The sequence below is a fragment of the Trachypithecus francoisi genome, unplaced genomic scaffold (assembly GCF_009764315.1).
Source record: "Trachypithecus francoisi isolate TF-2019V2 unplaced genomic scaffold, Tfra_2.0 Lachesis_group15, whole genome shotgun sequence".
In the NCBI taxonomy this organism is placed as follows: Eukaryota; Metazoa; Chordata; class Mammalia; order Primates; family Cercopithecidae; genus Trachypithecus; species Trachypithecus francoisi.
Window position 1 is genome coordinate 90,032,735 of NW_022681460.1, and position 22,498 is coordinate 90,055,232.

The window sequence follows — 22,498 nt, forward strand, 5'->3', positions numbered from 1 at the left end:
ATATTTGCAATAATTAAAACCTATTGAATAAGATAATAAACCATAAGCCCATACTGATCTGAATAAATTAAAAGTTGGATGAAGAAACAGTATACTTACAGAGTTTTGAAGAATCTTTCACAAAATACTTGTTAACTATGAAGGTAAAAAAGAATGACTTTGTAGTAAAGAAGCCTGGAGGACACCACTTTAATCAAGTGATGAATGTGAACATCATCACTAATAGGACCAGTCGGCAATGGTACCACCTGATAGTAAACAGTGAGAAAAAGCCAGCATCACTTCTATAATATTACTGCAAAAGATGTGTAATCTGAATCTAATTATGAGCAAACAGCATGCAAACTCAAATTGAGGAAGGTTCTATAAAATCACTAAATTGTTAACTTCAAAAATATTAATAACATGAAAGTCGAGGAAAGACTGAGGAAATAAGATTGACCAAAGAGACCTGATGACTAAATGCTGCACAGCATTTTGAATTACTGTTTTTATTATGAAGGACATTATTGGAACAACTGGTGAAATGTGAATGATGTCTGAGGATTAGATGGTGATAATGTGACAATATTAATTTTCTGGTTAAGATTATGTAGGAGAATACAAAATCAATGTGCAAAAATCACAAGCATTCTTATACACCAGTAACAGACAAACAGAGAGCCAAATCATGAATGAACTCCCATTCACAATAGCTTCAAAGAGAATAAAATACCTAGGAATCCAACTTACAAGGATGTAAAGGACCTCTTCAAGGAGAATTACAAACCACTGCTCAGTGAAATGAAAGAAGACACAAACAAATGGAAGAAAATACCATGCTCATGGATAGGAAGAATCAATATTGTGAAAATGGCCATACTGCACAAGGTAATTTATAGATTCAATGCCATCCCCATTAAGCTACCAATGACTTTCTTCACAGAATTGGAAAAAACTACTTTCAAGTTCATATGGAACCAAAAAAAGACCCCGCATTGCCAAGACAATCCTAAGCCACAAGGATAAAGCTGGAGGCATCACACTACCTGACTTCAAACTGTACTACAAGTCAAAGTAACCAAAACAGCATGGTACTGGTACCAAAACAGAGATACGGACCAATGGAACAGAACAGAGTCCTCAGAAATAATACCACACATCTACAGCCATCTGATCTTTGACAAACCTGACAAAAACAAGAAATGGGGAAAGGATTCCCTATTTAATAAAGGGTGCTGGGAAAATTGGCTAGCCATAAGTAGAAAGCTGAAACTGGATCCTTTCCTTACTCCTTATACAAAAATTAATTCAAGATGGATTAGAGACCTAAATGTTAGACATAAAAACATAAAAACCCTAGAAGAAAACCTAGGTAATACCATTCAGGACATAGGCATGGGCAAGGACTTCATGTCTCAAACACCAAAAGCAAGGGCAACAAAAGCCAAAATTGACAAATGGGATCTAATTAAACTAAAGAGCTTCTGTACCGCAAAAGAAACTACCATCAGAGTGAACAGGCAACCTACAGAATGGGAGAAAATTTTTGCAATCTGCTCATCTGGCAAAGGGCTAATATCCAGAACCTATAAAGAACTCAATCAGATTTACAAGGAAAAAACAAACAACTCCATCAAAAAGTGGGCAAAGGATATGAACAGACACTTCTCAAAGAAAGACATTCATACAGCCAACAGACACATGAAAAAATGCTCATCATCACTCGCCATCAGAGAAAATGCAAATCAAAACCACAATGAGATACTATCTCACACCAGTTAGAATGGCAATCATTTAAAAATCAGGAAACAACAGGTGCTGGAGAGGATATGGAGAAATAGGAACACTTTTACACTGTTGGTGGGACTGTAAACTAGTTCAACCATTGTGGAAAACAGTGTGGCGATTCCTCAAGGATCTAGAACTAGAAATACCATTTGACCCAGCCATCCCATTACTGGGGATATACCCAAAGGATTATAAGTCATGCTGCTATAAAGACACATGCACACGTATGTTTATTGCAGCACTGTTCACAATAGCAAAGACTTGGAATCAACCCAAATGTCCATCAGTGACAGACTGGATTAAGAAAATGTGGCACATATACACCATGGAAGCCATAAAAAAGCATGAGTTCATGTCCTTTGTAGGGACATGGATGTAGCTGGAAACCATCATTCTCAGCAAACTATCGCAAGAACAGAAAACCAAATACCGCATGTTCTCACTCATAGGTGGGAACTGAACAATGAGATCACTTGGACACAGGAAGGGGAACATCACACACCGGGTCCTATTGTGGGGAGGGGGGGAGGGATAGTATTAGGAGATATACCTAATGTAAATGATGAGTTAATGGGTGCAGCACACCAACATGGCACATGTATACATATGTAAAAAACCTTCATGTTGTGCACATGTACCCTAGAACTTAAAGTATAATTTAAAAAAAAGAATACTTTCACATATTGTATAGTTTTTAAAAATTAAAAGACCATGAAATGCTGTAAAAAAAATACATTTCTCAAAACAAATATTTTAATGTCAATTCGGGCAATTCCAGGACTCTCTACAACTCACAATTTATTAATCTGGTTATTTAAATCCTAGGGGAAATTAATTTTACCAACTCATAGCATATTAGCATTGGGCATAAAAATTACCCTACAATGAATAGTAATACTGATGATAGAAAATACGAATTTATTAAAAATAATACATCATTCTAAAAAGAAAAAAGATTATGTAGGAGAATATTTTTATTTGTAGGAAATGCACTACATCATTTGGTAGTGATGCGGCATCATGTTGGCTATTTAAATCATAGTTTGGAAAAAAAAACATTTTTATGTAATGTACTTCAAAGAATTCAAAGAATTTACTGCACTTAATGATCATATTGATCTATCCTTTCTTAACTTTTTTTTTTCCCTTGACTTCCTTTGGCTTCAGAAACACCGGTTATCTTACCTGTTAGATTATTTTCTTCTCAAGGACCATTCTTAGTCACCTTATTCTTTTGTTGTGGGTACTAATTTGTAATGTTTTTTTCCTTGGCCTTCTCTTCTTTCCCCTTTAATAATTTATTCTATTCCTTTCAACTCTAGGCGTATCTATCCTAAATCTGCATCTTTACCCTAGCTATTTCCTGATCTTTAGACCTACATTTTACTTGAAGTTAGCTTTTTTTAGTACTTCTTTTTCTGTCAATCCAGACCTTTGGTATATAACTCAGTACTGGGTTAACTTGAAGGGCTCACTAATGCATACTCATATTTTGTGAAAAATGTGGGGTTTACTTTTCTTATTTCAAAAGATAGTAAAATTGGCTTCTGTAATGGAACAGAGGGTTATTAAGAAAATTTCAGAATGGCTACTTCCTATACTGATCTAGGATCAGGGTCGCAAACTTATTTCCAAAATGAAAGACAAGTATGATTACAGTAGAAGGTTGCATGTTATACAAAGGTGAATTTTATCTTGATATGAAACAAACTTTTAGGGATACTATCTGAGATAACATGAAGAAGTAAAAATATTATCTCATCTCCCAAATCTGTTTTGAAGGAAGAGGTTATGAGACAAGTTTTAACTGTATATATGAAAAAGGAGTTCATATTATAAAATTGTCTTAGTTCTAACATCAAATAAGAATGAAAATATGAGTATTTTTAGTTGGCATGTTTAAAATTAAACATTTTAAATTGATCAAGAATAACAGGGATGGTGAAAAGATATTTATTGGCCGGGCGCGGTGGCTCAAGCCTGTAATCCCAGCACTTTGGGAGGCCGAGACGGGCGGATCACGAGGTCAGGAGATCGAGACCATCCTGGCTAACATGGTGAAACCCCGTCTCTACTAAAAATACAAAAAAAAAAAACTAGCCGGGCGTGGTGGCGGACGCCTGTAGTCCCAGCTACTCGGGAGGCTGAGGCAGGAGAATGGCGTGAACCCGGGAGGCGGAGCTTGCAGTGAGTTGAGATCTGGCCACTGCACTCCAGCCTGGGCGACAGAGCGAGACTCCATCTCAAAAAAAAAAAAAAAAAAAAAAAAAGAAAAGATATTTATTATAATTCCATTCATTTAAAAATGTTGATAAATACCTTTCTTATTTAAGCATTTTATTTTACAGCTGTATGTATGTATATGTTGAAAATTAATGTTTTATATCCAACTCTCTACCAGAAAGTATGAGTCATTTCTGTGCCAAAACACTTTTGGATATCTCATTCAATTTTTTTGCAAATAAATAGCTCTCCCAAAATGCTTGGTTTTGGTGGGACATTACAGGTCCTTTATTTGTTGAGCTCTCTTCAGAAGTAATAATTCTTTCTATGAATGAATCTCTACTCAATGCAAGAGATTACAGGTGGCCAAATGACTCTTTTCCTGAAGCTGAACTCAGATATAATAAACATTGGCATTTAATTGGTGTTAATTTTGGTGTAATTCATTGTCTCTCTTATTTTAAAAAATGGTATTTCCGGAAACCAGTGTTACTTGGAAAACCTTGGCTAACTAGCAAGTTCCTGAGAAATATTATTGGATACCCCAATAGCCCTGACTTGACCACTGTGCAAGCTATGCATGTAACAAAATTGCACTTGTACCCCCTAAATTTATACAAACAAAAAGTAGTGTATTGCCAAGAACATCTTAATAATTCAACAAAAGCGCCTTCTTTAAAAAGTCCAAAAATACTTTAATTTTATAATTATTTATTAAGATCCTGCTGATTTTATAGGCTCACATTGTACTATGACAAGGATCCGAAAGAAATATATACCTTATAAAGAACGTTAATCAATTTTGAGAAACAAAATACATTCATATAAAACAGCAAGAAAACCATGAAAAGATATAATGTAGTGTCAGCTTAGTACATTAATATTCTTGTTGAATCAGACAGTCATCAGTAATCTTCCTATATCACTGACATAATTTTTGGTTACTTAATGAGTCAGTATAAGTCTGGATTTATTTCATGTTTTCTATGCTTTATAATATTTGATTATAAAAGGCTTATTTTTCAGCACTGAAGTCAGCACATATTGTTGGATACATACTACTTGCTAGCACACTTATAGGCATCGGGGTTACATATGTAAGCAGAATAGAGTCTGTATACTTAAGCACCTTACCACTTTGTGTGTACATGTATGCTGGGTGATGATGCCAGGGAAGACACAGACAGTTAACAGTTGAATATATAAATAAATAATTCCAGATATTTTTAAGTATTATGAAGGTAATAAAAATGTTGGGGTAGAAGTGCACTGACTACTGTTATCACAGCAGGCCTGTCTGAGGTGCCAAGATTTTAGTTGAAGATTGAATAATGAGAAAGAATTAAGTAGGTAGTTAGATTTATAGTTTGGAGCTCAAGGAGAAGTCTAGGGTGATGATAGAAGTTTGAGAGTCACTATTATGAATATGATATTTAAAACCATGAGAGGCCAAGTGCAGTAGCTCACACCTGTAATCCCAACACTTTGGGAAACTGAGGCAGGCAGATCACTTGAGGTCAGGAGTTCAAGACCAGCCTGGCCAACATAGTGAAACCCCGTCTCATGTCTACCAAAACTACAAAAATTAGCTGGGCGTGGTGGCAGGCTCCTGTAATCCTAGCCACCTGAGAGGCTGAGGTAGGAGAATAGCTTGAACCCAGGAGGCAGAGGCTGCAGTGAGCCAAGATTGTGCCATTGCACTCCAACCTGGGTGACAGAGCGAGACACTGTCTCAAAAACAACCAACCAACCATGAGAGTGCTTAAGTTACATCAGTGAATATAACTGGAGAAGAGAGGAGTACAGAGCCCTGGAACAGTTCAACGTTAAGAAGATGAAGAGGAGGAGGAGGCAGCAAAGGAAACTGAGAAGAAGCAGGTAGTGATTAGGAGGAAACCTAGGCAAATGTGGTATCTCAGCAGCCAGAAAAGAAAGTGTTTCACAAAAGGGAAAGCCAACAATGTCAAACACAGTCAAGAGGTCAAATAAGATGGGAGTTGAGAGCTGACCTTTGCCGGCACTGAGGTGAGAATCATCAGTGACTTGGTAAGAGTTGTCTTTGGAGAAATAAGGAAGAAAAGCCTTATCGACAGATAGAAGAGAGAATAGGTGGTAGAAAACCAAGGCAATAAGAATATGCAAATATTTTGAAGGATTTGCTATGAATCAGAGGAGAATAGGGGATAAAATCCAATTGTTTTGAAAAGATGGATAATATAGCACAGGTTTTTGTGCCAAAAACTCCAGTAGAAAAAGCAGTGATGCAGCATAGAGATGGAATAATTACAGGAGTGAAGCCTTTGAAAGGTGAGATGGGATAGGATCCTGAGCAAAGAGGACGGCCTTAATAATGGTAGGAAAATTTCTTCTCTTATAACAGGAAGGAAGGCAGAAGTTGTGGGGAAAAAAAAGATGCAGATGGGTTAGTGGAATTTATATTAGAATGATGAAGTAGTTTTTACCGTACTGCATCTACTTCTGTTGAAATTCAAGATTAGATTATCAACAAAGTATGACAGGGGAACAGGTGTGCAAGAGTGAGGAGAAAGCAGATGTAGAATTGTCCTCTCTGAGAATAGTAAGTTAAATTTGCTAAGACATCATAGTGGTAAACTTCAAAAGAGTAGAGTGCCAGTTGGAAATTTGCAGCCATAAATAGTAAGTAAATCTTATCAACACTTTTTGTGATTTTTCTAAAACAATGCTTTTGCCAATCAGTAACAGTAGGCATCTCTATTACCTAGATGGTATTCTTGAAAAACCACTTTCTGCTCAAGGAAACAGGTTAGAAAAATGACTCATTTTAGGTCTGGGGCAGAAAACTTTCAAAATAGACCTGGAACATTTGATCATAACAGAGCAAGGAAGCCATCAAAAACTTCTGTAGTCATGTCAAAAGGACTCAGGGGACAGCATGAAAAGTCTTTCACTTGCTCAAGATGAAATAATATGAATATCAATAAGGAAAATAACTATAATGGATTGAAACACATCAAATATGTTTAAATCCGTGAGTTCAAATTGATCAAAAAAAAAAAAACAAAAACCAACAACAAAACCATACACACAACAACAACAACAACTAAGTGGAAACTTCTGAAGAAATCTAGTTAACCAGCTTTTTAATTTAAATGCTGATAAAGAAAATCGAGCATTTTTCCTTTTTCTATATCAGCCGTGTCCTTGGATACCCATAGATGTGGTGAAATTTCTCTTTAAAGGGGTGTTCCAGTAAATAAATATGAATGATATAATTGGAATGTCACCATTTTGTAATTCTAGATTAATTCATGAACTCAGGCATTTAGCAAAATAAGCTGCTAACATCACAAAAAGGAATACCAAATATGGTGTGCCTTCTGATAACATCAAACCATGAAATGTCTTGTCCAAAAAAATTGAACATTAATCTGATTATGCTTCTAGATTCAATTTTCAATTACCAATTTTCCAAGAATACAGAAGAAAGATTAACATGTTAATCTATATGATAGAGATTTAATTAGCCAAATCCATATTGAGGGAAACTCTACCAAATTAAACATAGTGCCTATGGAAGGTTTATGATTTGGTGATATAAAACAATACATTAACTATAAAGGAAGTGATACCATAAGAGTGAGGATAGTGGTTACACTTAGAAGGGAAGAGTCTTTGGGAGAAAACATGTGGATGGGTTTTGGGTAGCTGGCAAGATTCTGTTTAAATGAATATTATGTAGAAAGGTGGTTGTCTTATAACAATTCATTAAGCTGTATGTGGTTCTTTATATCTGAGTTATATTTAACAATACTAGAGCAAAACTTTTAAATGAGGATAAGGCATTTACATATTTTAAATTCCATTATTTTAATTTGTGAAGTTACTTGTTAAGCTTTTGTAGGAAATGGGAGGGACAAACAGTGTTAAAGACTTGAGAATAAATAACAGAGTTGCAAATGGCAACTAAGATCACAAATCAAAGAAATCAAGTGAGCTCTACATGAAAGAGCTGCTCAGCATTAGTTGGTCACTTCAGCCATCTCTAACACATGTTCTCATCTTCGTGTTGAAAATGGATTAAGTGGAATATACATTGAAAATGCCTGTTTACAGATGCTTCATGTTGCTTTTCAAAGTGCTTTTATGTATATTATATCATGACAGATTCTAAATGAATTTGTGAGTGGAACTGATAATGCTATCTAAATTCTCTGTACATAAAAATAATGAATGTTTATTAATTTAAAAATATTTTAAAATATCTAAGAAAACAAACTTCCCTTTACTGTATATATCAATATATTATTTCAAGTAATTTTTCCCTTACTTATAAGAGTTCCTGCCCCTTATTTGTTTGAGGAAATAATGTTCAACAGTTTGATAAAAATTGAGATATATTAAATTGTTCTTTGAGAAAATGTTTAAGATATTCATGATAGTTTGACAGGCCTGAAGTAAATGTAAACTACTCCTTTTTTTTTTTTTTTCTGCCAGAGGTCTCTTTATTAGTATCCACGATCGAGGGCATATTGCTTCGGTTCTCAATGCATGGCCAGAAGATGTCATCAAGGTAGGTTTTCATGTTTTTCCGTTATGGCAACTTTTTTCTTTTTTCTGTCCTATAAAACAGTTTAAAACATACTGACAATTCTCATGATAATAGGGATAACAGGTAGCATTCATTAGCTTTTCTAGTGAATATCACCTAATTTATATCCCTTTGATTTTTACATAGTGGGTTAATTTTATTCCGATGCCATTTAGATACTAAGTTTTCCTATTATTTCTATCTAATTTCTTAGTACCTCCATTCTAAGTAATGATAAATGTTGAATGTGTGATAGCATCTGAATTTCTTTAAGCAAACCCTCAAATTCTATCTGTTGTGTTTAATTATCCACTAAGAGGAATCCAAGTAGGCAAGAAAAAAAGTCTGTTAATTCATTTCTTTTGTCATTATGACTTTAAGTAGCTCATTTGACTTCCCTCTGTAAGTGAGCTAATGAAAATAAAAGTAATAATAGTACCTGACATTTGGTAGCATTCCGAATGAGACTTTTTACATGGATTAACTCTTATAATAATAATAATTGATTGAGGAAAGAAAGGCACAGATGGGTTACAAAGTAGCCTAAGATAGTGATGGGAACTCCATGCAGGCCCCAGAACTGGCCTCTGAGTCCCTGTTCTTAGACACAGGGCTATGCCATCTTTCTTGTCTAAGGGAGTTGAGAAGTGTTTGTTCTCCCTTTGGTTCCCTCTTTCCTTTCTGTTGAGTGCCTAGCAACTTTGTGGTATCTTTTAGTACCAAGATGGAATAAATCAATGCGTTTTGGTGGTACAAAGGCACTTCAGGTATAACTTCTGAATGTAAGTCCACTAATGATATTTTTAAAATTGATTTAATTTTTTTAGAGACAAAGTCCCACTATGTTGCTCAGTCCGGTCTTGAACTTCTGACCTCAAGCAGTCCTCCTGCCTGAGCTTCCCAAAGTATTGAAACCATAGGTGTGAGCTACCATGCCTGGGTGATCTTTCCTATTTGAGATATTGTGGCTATAACTGATTAATTTGGTGCTCTAGGGCTCATGCTAGGAAAACTTGTAAATTAAAGTGGTTTTTATTATTTCCAATGTCCTCAATTTTCTTTCTTTCTTTCTTTTTTTTTTTTGCTTTCTCCACCTAAGTTGCTTCCTCAGCTTTTCTGCTATCAACAAGACCATGTTATCCACAGATTCTGGTATTAGAAACTATCCTAAAAAACGTCTTAATTCTATAAAGCATAAATGTCTGGTCACCTAAGGATGTTTACTTTTAATCAGGATCTAAAGGATATTTAAAGAATTAACAAGTTGGCTAGAAGTGGTGGCTCAGGACTGTGATCCCAACACTTTGGGAGGCCGAGGTGGGTGGGAGGATTGCTTGAGCTCAGGAGTTTGAGATCAGCGTGGGCAACATAGTGAGACTCCATTTCTAGAAAAAATTTAAAAATTAGCTGGAATGGTGGTGCATGCCTGTAGTCTCAGTTACTTGGGAGGCTGAGGTAGGAGGATCACTTGAACCCAGGAGTTCAATTCTGCAATGAGCTATGATCACACCACTACACTCTAGCCTGGGCAACAGATTGAGACCCTGTCTCAGAAAAAAAACAAAAAAACAAAAAAGATCTAACAAGTCAATACAGGAAATAGTTCTGCAGTAGAGAGTTCTAGTCAATATCCCTGTAATCATAACAGCTAGGCAGTAAGCTATCACACCATGTTTCTTGTTCTTCCAACTAGCTGATCTCTGCATCTTTAACTTTATTCATAGGCTACTTTTATCCTTTGGACTCTTAATACTGGGCCCTTACCAATGTTCTTATCCCTAACTATGCCCTCTTTTGTTTAAAAATCTTAGTATAGTGCCTGGCACATAGTAGGTACTTAGTAAATGGCAGCTATTGACTGTAAAAGAATGCTGAAGATAGATAAGTATATCTTATACGGTCTCTCCTATATACTTGAAAGTACCCATGAAATAAAGTCAATTATTAGGCAAAATATAATCAAACTATATGGTATTATAAGTGCCTTATTTATTCATTTTGAGGATAATATTATTTAGAGAAGGCTGGAATAGTTAAGAAAACTTTTATAGCAAAGTCGGGACTTAAATCCAACCTTTGATAGTTAGAAAGGGAAAAACATACTACTCTGAGAAGGGAACAGATGAATGTAGGTATCAAGTTCAGTAAGAGAATGGGGTGTTTTTAGACAATAAGAAAATTCACTGGCCTGACTAAAGCTGAGTGTTAATATTGGAATATAGTGGAATTAAGATTGTTTAAGGGGTAATCAAATTATTATAAAAGGTTTTGAAATTCAGAAAAAGATTTAGATTTGAAAAAATAGAATGTCATATTTAACACGGAAATCACTTTGTATAAGTAATATTTGAACAAGGTTCACTGGAAACAGATTTTAGAGTAGTTTCAGGAAAGCAGGAAAAGATGCAAAGGTTCTGCATTTAGGTAGGCTACAAGAGGATGGGCCTTGGGAAATTAAATGAAGGGAATGAAGACAGGACACATGGAGAGTATCTTTGTGTGTTCAGCAGAAATCTGCATATTTCATACAGAAGTTTCTATTCAGGTAATGCCTAGATAATAATTTGTATAGAGTGGTGAAGATTTAATTTCTGAGAAATGGACATCACTGATAGAATTGTAGTTGTCTTACTGACATTAATCCTGCAGTTGTGATTTAATTATTGTATAGAAAACATCCAACTGCTTCATTTTTCTAAAGCAGGAGATAAAGTAGGTTAAAAAAAAGCAAGAGAATATTAATTTAGTGATAAACTACTTAAGTGACAAAACTTTTTTCTTTGAGAGAATTCTTTTACTGTTAAAATCTACTCTTTTATATGGAAATATTTATGAATTAATGCCATAAATGTACGTTTGTAATAAAGCATAAATATCAAATGTCTCAAAACATATTTTAAAAACTTCTCAAACTACTACATATATAAGTGTTCATATATATGTATGTAATTAAATAATATAAATAACTCTGAGAGAAGAACTTAGGGAATAAAAGTTATGAAGAAATAAGAAATAATGAACTTTTTTTTTTTTTTTTTGAGACAGTTTCACTCTTTTTGCCCAGGCTGGAATGCAATGGTGCAATCTCTGCTCACTGCAACCTCTGCCTTGCAGGTTCAAGCAATTCTCCTGCCTCAGCCTCCCGAGTAGCTGGGAGGCTACTCGCCACCACACCCGGCTAATTTTTGTATTTTTAGTAGAAACGGGGTTTCACCATGTTGGTCAGGCTGGTCTCAAACTCCTGACCTCAGGTGATCCGCCCGCCTCAGCCTCCCAAAGTGTGCTGGGGTTACAAGCGTGAGCTACCGCAAGTGGCCTGCCTTTTTTTTTTCTTCATGTTCAAGACATATATTTAGTTTAACATAGATGAGCTATCAAAAATAAGTGAAAAGGTATGCCACTTGAAATTCCTTTTTCAGAATTTTGAAACCAAATAACACCTCTCTGTGTTTAAGCACTTTTGATGAAATCTGGAAAGCATTTTATAAATTATTATTCAGGTCATAACTAAGCTAAGCTAAATGACTAAGCTAACTAAGCTAAATGACAATATTACTTTTCTTATAAAGCATATCATTAAAAATATTTGTAAGTATAGGCAGGCCAAATGGACTTTACCTATGTAAAGATCACATTCATAAAAGTTATACAGTATCAATGATATGTAAAAGTACCTCTATTTGTGGTAATGCAATAAATAAAACTGTCTGTTAAATACACTTTAGAAGTATTAGGACTTTGAAAATTTGGCCTTAATTTAATTTAAAAAACAAAGTTATAGTTCTCTGCAGTATTTATCTTTTTTACCTTAAATCAGGGCTAAGTTAACCCAGTAGTATCGGATTGCTTCCTCCAAAAGAGCATCACATATTGATCCATTGCTATTTGACATGAAAAATCTTCCAAAGACAAATGTATAGAATATGCAAAAATGATTTTCACCTGCCTCCCAAGTGTATTTGCTTTTAAGACAGTTTTTCAAGAGCTGAATAATATAGGTGAACAGGAAATTAAATAAAATATCTTAGAAATATATTTAAAAATATATTCTGCAATGTGGTATGGTGAAAAGAGCACTGTACTAGGAATTAACATATGTGGGTTTCTGGTTCTTTGATATTAACCAAGTAAATCACCTTAGGCAAATTATTTCAGTTCTCTGATTTTTCAGTTTCCTAATTTATAAAATAAGAGGAATAGATGGAATATACTTTAGATTTCTCTTTACTTCTAAAATGCTATGACTTTATAATAAGCTCTGATGAAATAATAGTAATAATAGCTATAAATTTTTAAGAATTTGTAATGTACCAGGTACTGTGGTAAGTTCTTTATCTATCATGATTTCATTTTATGTAATCATAGTTTTATTCAATTTACTAATATTTGTTGATTGTTTACTGTGTGCCAAATGCTGTACTAGGTGCTGATGTACAGTGGTAAGCAAAAAGACCCGGTTCCCAATTTCATACAGCTACTCTGAAAAGTACATTTATTACTCCCAATTTACCAATAAGAAACAGAAGCTTAAATTCACCCAAGGCCAAATAACTGACATTTTCCCACATTTCTCTGAATATGATGAGTGTAGCAGTTTGTAGACTAATAAATTGTATTTCATAAGATTGGTTTTGTTTAAATTCATATAATTGACATGAATCACAAAGATGTTCAATAATGATATCAAATTACATCGAATTAAAATATCCACATGATTAAAGTATATGCTTCATAAATATTCAAGTTAATTAGAAATAAACTAAGCAGGCTGGGCATGGTGGTGGCACATGCCTGTAATCCCAGCACTTGGGAGACTGGGACGGGTGGATCACGAGGTCAGGAGTTTGAGACCAGCCTGGCCAACACAGTGAAAACCTGTCTCTACTAAAAATACAAAAATTAGCTAGGCGTGGTGGTGAGCGCCTGTAATGCCAGTTACTCGGGAGGGTGAGACAGGAATTGCCTGAACCTGGGCGGCAGAGGTTGCAGTGAGCTGAGATCGCGCCACTGCACTCCAGCCTGGGTGACAGAGCAAGACTCTGTTTCGGAAAAAAGAAAAAGAAAAAGAAAGAAGGAGGGAGGGAGGGAGGGAGGAAGGGAGGGAGGGAGGGAGGAAGGAGACAAAATTCGTTAAGTCTAGTGGAAAATGTTCAGGTAAGAGAAGTAGCAGACTGTACTGGACATGTTTCAAAGATATCAAGTGATTATAGGAGTTAAGGAGAATGGGTCAGATTGTTGTAAAAATAGGAGGATAGTGCCAGGATGCATAAACTAAAGATCAGAGCATTTAGGGCAGAGGTGTAACCTCCTCAATCTCTTCAGTAACTATGCAGTAGTTTACTAAGGACACTCTTGCTCAAAACCACCTTCTTTTGGTTCCTGGTGTGAGCTCTTATTTCCTTATGCTTTACCCACTTGCTCCTCTTGATTGAAAACTTAAGTTATTTGGTATGTTTGAATCTTTATATGCACACATGCCCTTCTTTTTTCAATAACCTAATTAAGCATATTTATAAATCAAGTTCATTTCTTCACCCGATTCTTCCACAATTACAATTTATAAAATCTTTTTCATATATATTTAATTTATGTTTTTTTAACAGCTTAATATTTCACTAGTAGTTACTTCAGAAGTAGAGTCAGAAATTGTGTCTCAGGATTTGTGAAAACCTGTTAATAGGTAATTTTTCTTTTTCTTCTAGGCCATTGTGGTGACTGATGGAGAGCGTATTCTTGGCTTGGGAGACCTTGGCTGTAATGGCATGGGCATCCCTGTGGGTAAATTGGCTCTATATACAGCTTGCGGAGGGATGAATCCTCAAAAATGTCTGCCTGTCATTCTGGATGTGGGAACCGAAAATGAGGTAAATAATTTACGTCTATAAGGCAGCTATGTACCTTTAAAAATGGCATAAATTCTTGCATTTTGAACTTATTCCAGGAACTTCATAAAATTCATTCTTTTTTGTCTGGTTCTCTCTCTCTCCAAATCTCCCTTTAGTATTATAAAAAAAATTACTTCTCCTGTTCTCCTTTTCCCATCTTTATAACGTGATTAATCTCTTATCGGCTTCCCTAGTGCCTCATGTTGCTTTGATATGTATTTTCACCATTATTCTATAGAGTATATGTTTTACCTTAAGACAATAGTTTTAAAAATTATTATTTTTTTATTATATAGGAACTAATCCCACAGGATTTATTAAATTTAATCAGTCTGAAATATTCTTGTTTTAAAAACTATACTGAACCTAAAGTAGATCATTCGGAGTTTAACTTTTCTCATTCATGACTTTATATTTTAGAATCTTAAAGTCATATGTTAAGTACTACTTTTTTTTGCTCATCCTTTACTGCTAATATTTAGGATTAGTTAGCTAACTGGATACTAGAAGTTAAATGTAGAATTCTCTGAAATAGAAATGAAAGATAATAGTCAGTTAAGGATGAACTTTTAAAAAGTTATTTACAAATTTCAGACCTAGGTCCCAAGCAGATATATCATCAAATAAGACCATAACACAAATACGTACATGCATTATGTTTATTTTCTTTGTCTCCTTCTAAAACAATTGAAGTTAAAACTTTTGATCTGTAAGTAATGTGAAATATATTTTTGCATGAACAAAAATATATTTACAGTAGTGACTCAAACAGTTATGTTTTTAACCTACACATACAAGATTATAATATTTAACTTGATCTGTACGTGAATGCTCACTTAACCTTTATCAAAGGATACATTTTGATAAAAATACAATGCTTATCTGGCATTTTCTTTTCTGATACCAATAGAAATGGCTTAGAAATTATCAAAGCTGGCTTCTTGACCTCTTTAAACAATTGTCCTAAAATTGTGTGTATACATTGAACATTAACATTTCCTCTTTAAGCCAGGAGAGGTGGTGTGTACCTACAGTCCTAGCTACTTAGGAGCCTGAAAGGTAGGAGGATTGCTTGAACTCAGGAGGTTCAGGATGCAGTGAGCCATGATTATCCAATTGGACTACAGCCTGGGCTACAGAGTGAGAGCCTGCTCTAAAAAATTTAAATTAAAATAAAATAAATATATTTCTACTTTATTTTAAAAATATATTTTAAAAATTGTTCTGTGATAAAGTTGCATTGACATAAAATAGTTTATTTCTTATTTTTTGATTTTTTTTTTTGGGGGGGAAGGAGTCTTGCTCTGTCGCCCAGGCTGGAGTGCAGTGGCGTGATCTCCGCTTACTGCAACCTCCGCCTCCCAGGTTCAAGCGATTCTCCTGCCTCAGCCTCCCAAGTAGCTGGGACTACACACACGTGCCACCATTCTCGGCTAATTTTTTCTATTTTTAGTAGAGAGGGGGTTTCACCGTGTTAGCCAGGATGGTCTCCATCTCCTGACCTCCTGATCCATCCACCTCACCCTCCCAAAGTGCTGGGATTACAGGCGTGAGCCACTGCACCCGACCTATTTGTTTTTATTTTCTTTAAGACAGGATCTCACTGCTGTTGCCTGGGCTAGAGTGCACTGTCATGATCATGGTTCACTGCAGCATCAATCTCCCATGCTCAGGTGATTCTGCCACCTCAGCCTCCCAAGTAGCTAGGACTACAGGTACATGCCACCACAACTGGGTAACTTTTTGTTTACATTGAAATCAAATTTTAAAAATCACAAAAATAGGTAATACATCTTAAAAATTCTGTGGAGAAATGAGGAGGAATATATAATGACAAAACAGACGTGCAAAAATGTTAGAAATTGGCTTTTTTTTTTTTTTTTTTGTAAGAAATAGGATGTCACACTGCCACCCAGGCTGTAGTGCAGTGGCACTATCATAGCTCATTGCAGCCTTAAACTCCTGAGCCCAAGCGGTCCTCCTGCCTCAGCCTTTCAAGTAGCTGGGATTCCAGGTGTGCACCACCACACCCAGCTAATTTTTTAAACTGTTTTTTTTTTTTTAAGACGAGTTCTTGCTATGTACATTGCCCGGACTGGTTTTGAACTCCTGGTCTCAAACAATCCTCCTACTTCACTGGGATAACAGTGAAGTTTTAAACAGTTTTAACCCTGTGCCATTTATTGAGATTGTTTGTATAATGTGGACATTATAAAAGACTGTGCACTAGTGAAACTGTAACATTAGGACTCTTGCATTGATTGTATTATATGAAAGAATTAATTTCATGAGCGAGATTGTATTATATGAAAGAATTGATTTCATGGAAGTAGGTCTTAAAATTGCCAGATTGATGGTTGTCTTCAATTTTCCACATTATCTCTGTTTAGTGTATGTTTCTTTCATCTTTTGGTATTCATTGCTTTTATGTTATTACATTTCTATCCAGTATCTTACTTCCTCAGCCTGAAGAACCCATCCACCTATCCTTCACGAAATTTCTTAGTTTACCCAGCTGTAGATCTAGCTTTTTTCTCTCTCTCTCTCTCTTTTTTTTAATTAAGACATGTCTGGTTCATACTACATTTCAGAATTTTTAAGCTGATAATTAGAAAATAATCTGATTATCTAAATGAATCTACTGTTAAAATGCTGTGTATTATTTCTAGAGATTTTGCTTACTTCCATTGGACTTTCAGGAATATTGAGGGAAGAAAATTAAGTGAATGGTGAACCTTTAACTCTTTGACAGGTCACCAGAGAATACCTTTGTCACTTTGAGAGTGACAGAGGTCTTTGAGAGACCTTTCTGAAACTCCTCAAATTGCATTTGGTATTATACCAATATTGAGTACCTACTCATTATGTTAAGTGAAATAAACCAGGCACAGAAAGACAAATATCCCATGTTCTCACACCCGAGCTAAAAAAGTTGATCTCATGGAGGTAAAGAGAAGAATGATAGTTGCCAAAGACTGGGAAGGGTGTGTGTATGTCAGGGTGGGGTGGGAGGATGAAGAGAGGTTGGTTAATGGGTACAAATATGTCAACTGAAGAAATAAGTTCTAATGTTTGATAGTAGAGTAGGGTGACTACAGTTACCAACACTGTATTGTATATTTCAAAATAGCTAGAAGAGAGGACTTGAAATGCTATCAACACATAGAAATGATACTCAAGGTGGCTGGGTGCGGTGGCTCACACCTGTAATCCCAGAACTTTGGTAGGCCGAGGCGGGCGGATCGCCTGAGGTTGGGAGTTTGAGAACAGCCTGAGCAATACAGAGAAAACCTGTCTCTACTAAAAATACAAAATTAGCTGGACATGGTGGCGCATGCCTGTAATCCCACCTACTTGGGAGGCTGAGGCAGGAGAATTGCTTGAACCTGGTGGCAGAGGTTGCAGTGAGCTGAGATCATGCCATTGCACTCCAGCCTGGGCAACAAGAGCAAAACTCTGTCTCAAAAAAAGAAAAGAAAAGAAATAATACTCAAGATGATGGACTCCCTGAATACCCTGACTTGATCATTACACATTCCATGCATGTAACAAAGTATCACATGTACTCCATAAAAATATACAAATGTATGTATCAATAAACAAATTTTTAAAAAGTATTGAATATCTGCTATCCATCAAAGCCTAAGCAAAACCTAGATAATATTGGTGTAAAAAATGTAAGATTTTGCCAGCAGGATGCTCTGAATCTAGAAGAGGAGATACACATGTAACTAGTTTCAGTATGTATTAATTGCTTTCTTTGGTAAAGGCATTTGAAGGCATTTAGCAAACCAATTCTCTACCAATTATTATATACTGTTGTTATCAGTGAACAAAGAATTGGACAAAACATACAAAGCAAGGAAAGAATGAAGCAAGAAAAGCAGAGATTTATTGAAAATGAAAGCATACTCCACAGAGTGGGAATGGGCCTGAGCAGCCGCTGGAGGACCTGGATACAGAATCTTCTCAGGTCCGAAAACCCCCTAGAGGTCTCCCATTGGCCAATTGGTGTTCACCCCATTTAAATGAAGTGGTGGCCTGCAATCAGAGGCTAAAGTGAAGTTACAAAGGTCACACTCCTAGCAAACATCTGATTGGTTGTGGAAAGCAACCAATGGGAGGATAAAGTTACAAAACTGCGTTTCTATGCAAATAAAGGCTTGGCCCACAGTCAGTCTGATTGGTGTGGACAGCAACCTATCAGAGGCTGAAGTGAAGTTACAAAGTTACACTCCTGTGCAAACGTCTGATTGGTTGCAAAAACCAACCAATCAGAGGTACTTTGAATTTCTCATCTGCCAGCAGAAAAGGTAGGGGTTTGCAAAGGGAGTAGCCTCTGGTCATTTTGTTACTTAGGCATAGAAAGTTAGGGTTTTCCTTTCAATTTAGTTCTAGGAATCAGTGCAAAACGGCCTTAGGTTCCCTGCCTCCAGACCCTATTCTCCAGCCTCATTCTTATTCTTAAACTCTGTATTACTGTTATTCTCTTGCATCTTGTCTTTTTAAATAAATCATATTTTGGGAATCTAATTGTAAAAATGTATACTAGCAAATGATCAACTAGAGTTCTTATTCTAAAAGGAGAATAAATTATTTGTTCCCTTTATAAAAGATAGTTTAGCTGTACCCAGAGTTAGTTAAACTACAAAATTTACAGGTATACATACTCTTCAAGACTGCCCTCATTTCTGCCATCAACTGCAAGTTCAAGACTTCCCAAAACCAACTTCAGACTTGGTAATTTGCTAAGACTCAAAAAACTCACTGAAAGCTATTATACTCACAGTTACAGTGTATTATGGGTGAAAGATAACACATTAAAATCACACAAAAGAAGAAATGTATAGGGAAGAGTCTAGAAGAGTCCCAAATGTGAAGTGTCCATTTTCCTGTAAAATCAGGACGTGTTACCCTCCCAGTACAGATATGAAATATCAACATGTGTCCCACTGTTCAGAGTTTTATTGGGGCTCCATTACCTAGTCATGATTGATTGATTGATTGATTGTCCAGGTGGTTGAACTCAGTCTCCAGGTTGGCCTATACTATATGACGCAAAGGCTCTACCCCAGATCACATGGTTAGTCTTTCTGCAATGGCCAGCCTTCACCCGGTGACTCTCAGTTATGGTCGCTAAGCTACTAGATAAAAGGATTAGGCCCTATTTAAACTGGTTGAATGCTTGTAAACTGTCACCAGAGTCCATCCACAGAATAAATAAAAGTATAAGAGACAAACAGACAAAAAGGAAAATAGATGTAAATTTTATTGTTAATTAAGCAGAATTAAGTTTTAAACTCAGATAAGATTAAGGATTTGATCATCAAGCTTTTAAGGAAATATAGTTCCTATGCTATATAAACTGTCCCAGAGTGTATTACAATTGACAGCTTAACATTTCAGTTTTTAAAAAGAGCATAACCTTGATATCCAAACATGGTAAAAAAAAAATTAGCACATAATAAGAAATTGCTAAGTAGTCTCATATTTACCCCTGCTCCCAGTTTCACCACTTACTAGTGGTGTTTCTGTGTTTTGCTCATGTAAAATGAGTACTTACCTCATAGAGCTGTCATGGTTTAATACATTTAGAATGCTTAAAATTGTGACTGGCATTTTGTGAGCACTTAGTAAATGTTACCTCACATTAATATAGATGTAGAAGCAAAAGTTCTTTATAAAATATTGGCAAGTAAGATCTTGCAGAATATTTTAATGTCGAAATAATGTTTGAAATCTATTCAAACCATTAGCTACATCATAATTAATGGTGATATACTAGAGGCATTATTTTAAAAGACAGAACACCTGTTGTCACGGCTGTTCTCTTTTTTATCATTCAGAAAATTCTAGCCTGTGTAATAAGACAGTAAAACAAAGGGGATATAACTGACAGGAAAAGACAAAATTATCATTATTTATAGGTAATATGTTTATTACTGAAACCCAAGAAAACCAACTAAAAAATATTGTGGTCAAATTATAGCACTCAGTAAAGTGGCTGCTTTAAAACAAATATTGAAAACTTAATAGCTTTTCTATGTAATTGTAATAACCAGTTAAAAATTAACTCATTCACAATAGCAACAATATTCTATTCTGCTATTCTGCTAATGTTATATAGTATTTAACATTTCTAAGCAAAGAAATGGTTACATATTATTTGGTTAATCAGAAGAATTAATTTTGGGGCAAGTATTTTTTTTTCCAAAAACTGATCAAGGTATGCTGCATTTATTAAGCAAAATATGTTTTCATCTTTGACTCAATTTGCCCTTAATTTTATTGACTTTTGAGCTACACATATCAACTGTATTCCGTTAGCAATACAGTACTTTTCAGGGTAAAAATAGAAGCTGTGTAAGATTCTGGGCTAACTTTTCTGTTGCTTAAAATAGATAGAAATACTCCAACACATAACTTTCTGTTTGAGCTCTTGGAGTTCAAGATATGTTAGAAATATTTTAGCCTGTAAAACATCCTAATCTAAAATTTTACTGTCTATAACTTATAATGTGGTGAAGAATAGAAAAATATTTGGAATCAACTGAGTTGCCACTCATAATGTTCTTATTTTATTCATTCTGACATTTTGTTTTTTGTATTTATTCTTTCACTGCTGCTTTACTGAGAAGACAGAAGGAAAACTTAATTATGACTGAGTCTATGAGTTCGTTTAAAATGTAATGGTGTTTTTATGTAGTGACAGTTTCACATGTGGAAAACTGATTTTAGTCAAAATGTTCCTGTAGTAATACTTTTTAATCTTAATTGCTTTTTTGAATCTCTGCATAGTTTTACACTTCATAATAAAAATATAGAAACTGCTTGATAATAACACTTAGTTTCTTACCCAGAATACCCTAGCAAATTTTAATAAAAGTAAATCCCCTTTTCATACAAATAATAAATATTTTCCTCTTTTATCATACCTACGTGTACTGGATAGTAATGAAAACAGAAACGGAATTAGCTGCCAGTTAATAAGACACTCTTCACTTGCCATAAAGATACACTTGCCTGACTGCTTTTAAGCTTCTACAGCTTTCAACTAAAGGAAATTTGAGGAACTAAGACACCAAAACAGAAGTACACAGAAGTACTTGGCTAAAAAATATTGTTATTCTTTTATTTTTATTTTTTATTTTAATAGCTTTAAGGGTACAAGTGGTTTTTGGTTACACAGATGAATTATATAGTGGTGAACTCTGAGCTTTTAGTGTACCCGTCACCTGAAAAACATTGTACCGAATGGATAATTTTTTATTCTTTACCCACCTCCTACCCTCCTCCCATCTGAGTCTCCAGTGTCCATTATACTGCTTTGTGTGCTCCTATGTACCCATAGCTAAGCTTCCACTTGTAAGTGAGAATATGCGGTATTTGGTTTTCCATTCCTGAGTTATTTCATTTAGGTTAATAGCCTCCAGTTTCATCCAAGTTGCTGCAAAGGACATTGTTTTATCCTTTCTTATGGCTGAGTGGTATACTATGATATATATGTGAAAACTTTCTTTATCCACTCATTGGTTGATGGGCACTTGAGGTTGATTTCATATCTTCACAATTGTGGATTGTGCTGTGATAAACACACATGTGCAGGTGTCTTTTTGATATAATGGCTTCTTTTCCTTTGGGTAGATACCTGGTAGTGGAATTGCTGGATTGAATAATAGATCTACTTTTTGTTCTTTGAGAAATATCCATATTGTTTTCCATAGACGATGTACTAATTTACATTCCCAATGACAATGTATAAATTTTCCCTTTTCACCACATGGTGCCAACATCTATTGTTTTTTTGACTTTAAAATAATGGCCATTTTGATTTTGTTAAGGTCAAAATACTCTTATTCTTTAAGTTAATAATACTAAGTATTAAATTAGGTAGGGTGTTTGTGTTTATATTTTCATCTCATCTTTCATCTATTTATTTCACAGTCCACATTTTCTTTAATTGTGAAGTAGTTGCTATATAAAATTTACTTGTTACCTGAGGTAAATTTTCTTTAGAGCATATCATGTTTGATTCCTTCTCTTTTTTTTT

The 22,498-nt window shown here is 35.1% G+C and overlaps 1 protein-coding gene across 2 annotated transcripts in view; it reads left to right on the plus strand.

Moving 5' to 3' along the window:
• ME1 (malic enzyme 1) overlaps positions 1-22,498 on the plus strand; it is a 216,267-nt gene that overhangs the window by 87,678 nt on the left and 106,091 nt on the right. For both annotated transcript variants that reach the window (XM_033235546.1, XM_033235547.1), the window contains exons 4-5: positions 8,470-8,545; positions 14,266-14,427. In XM_033235546.1, the coding sequence (XP_033091437.1) occupies positions 8,470-8,545; positions 14,266-14,427 (238 nt within the window). The remainder of the gene's footprint in view (positions 1-8,469; positions 8,546-14,265; positions 14,428-22,498) is intronic.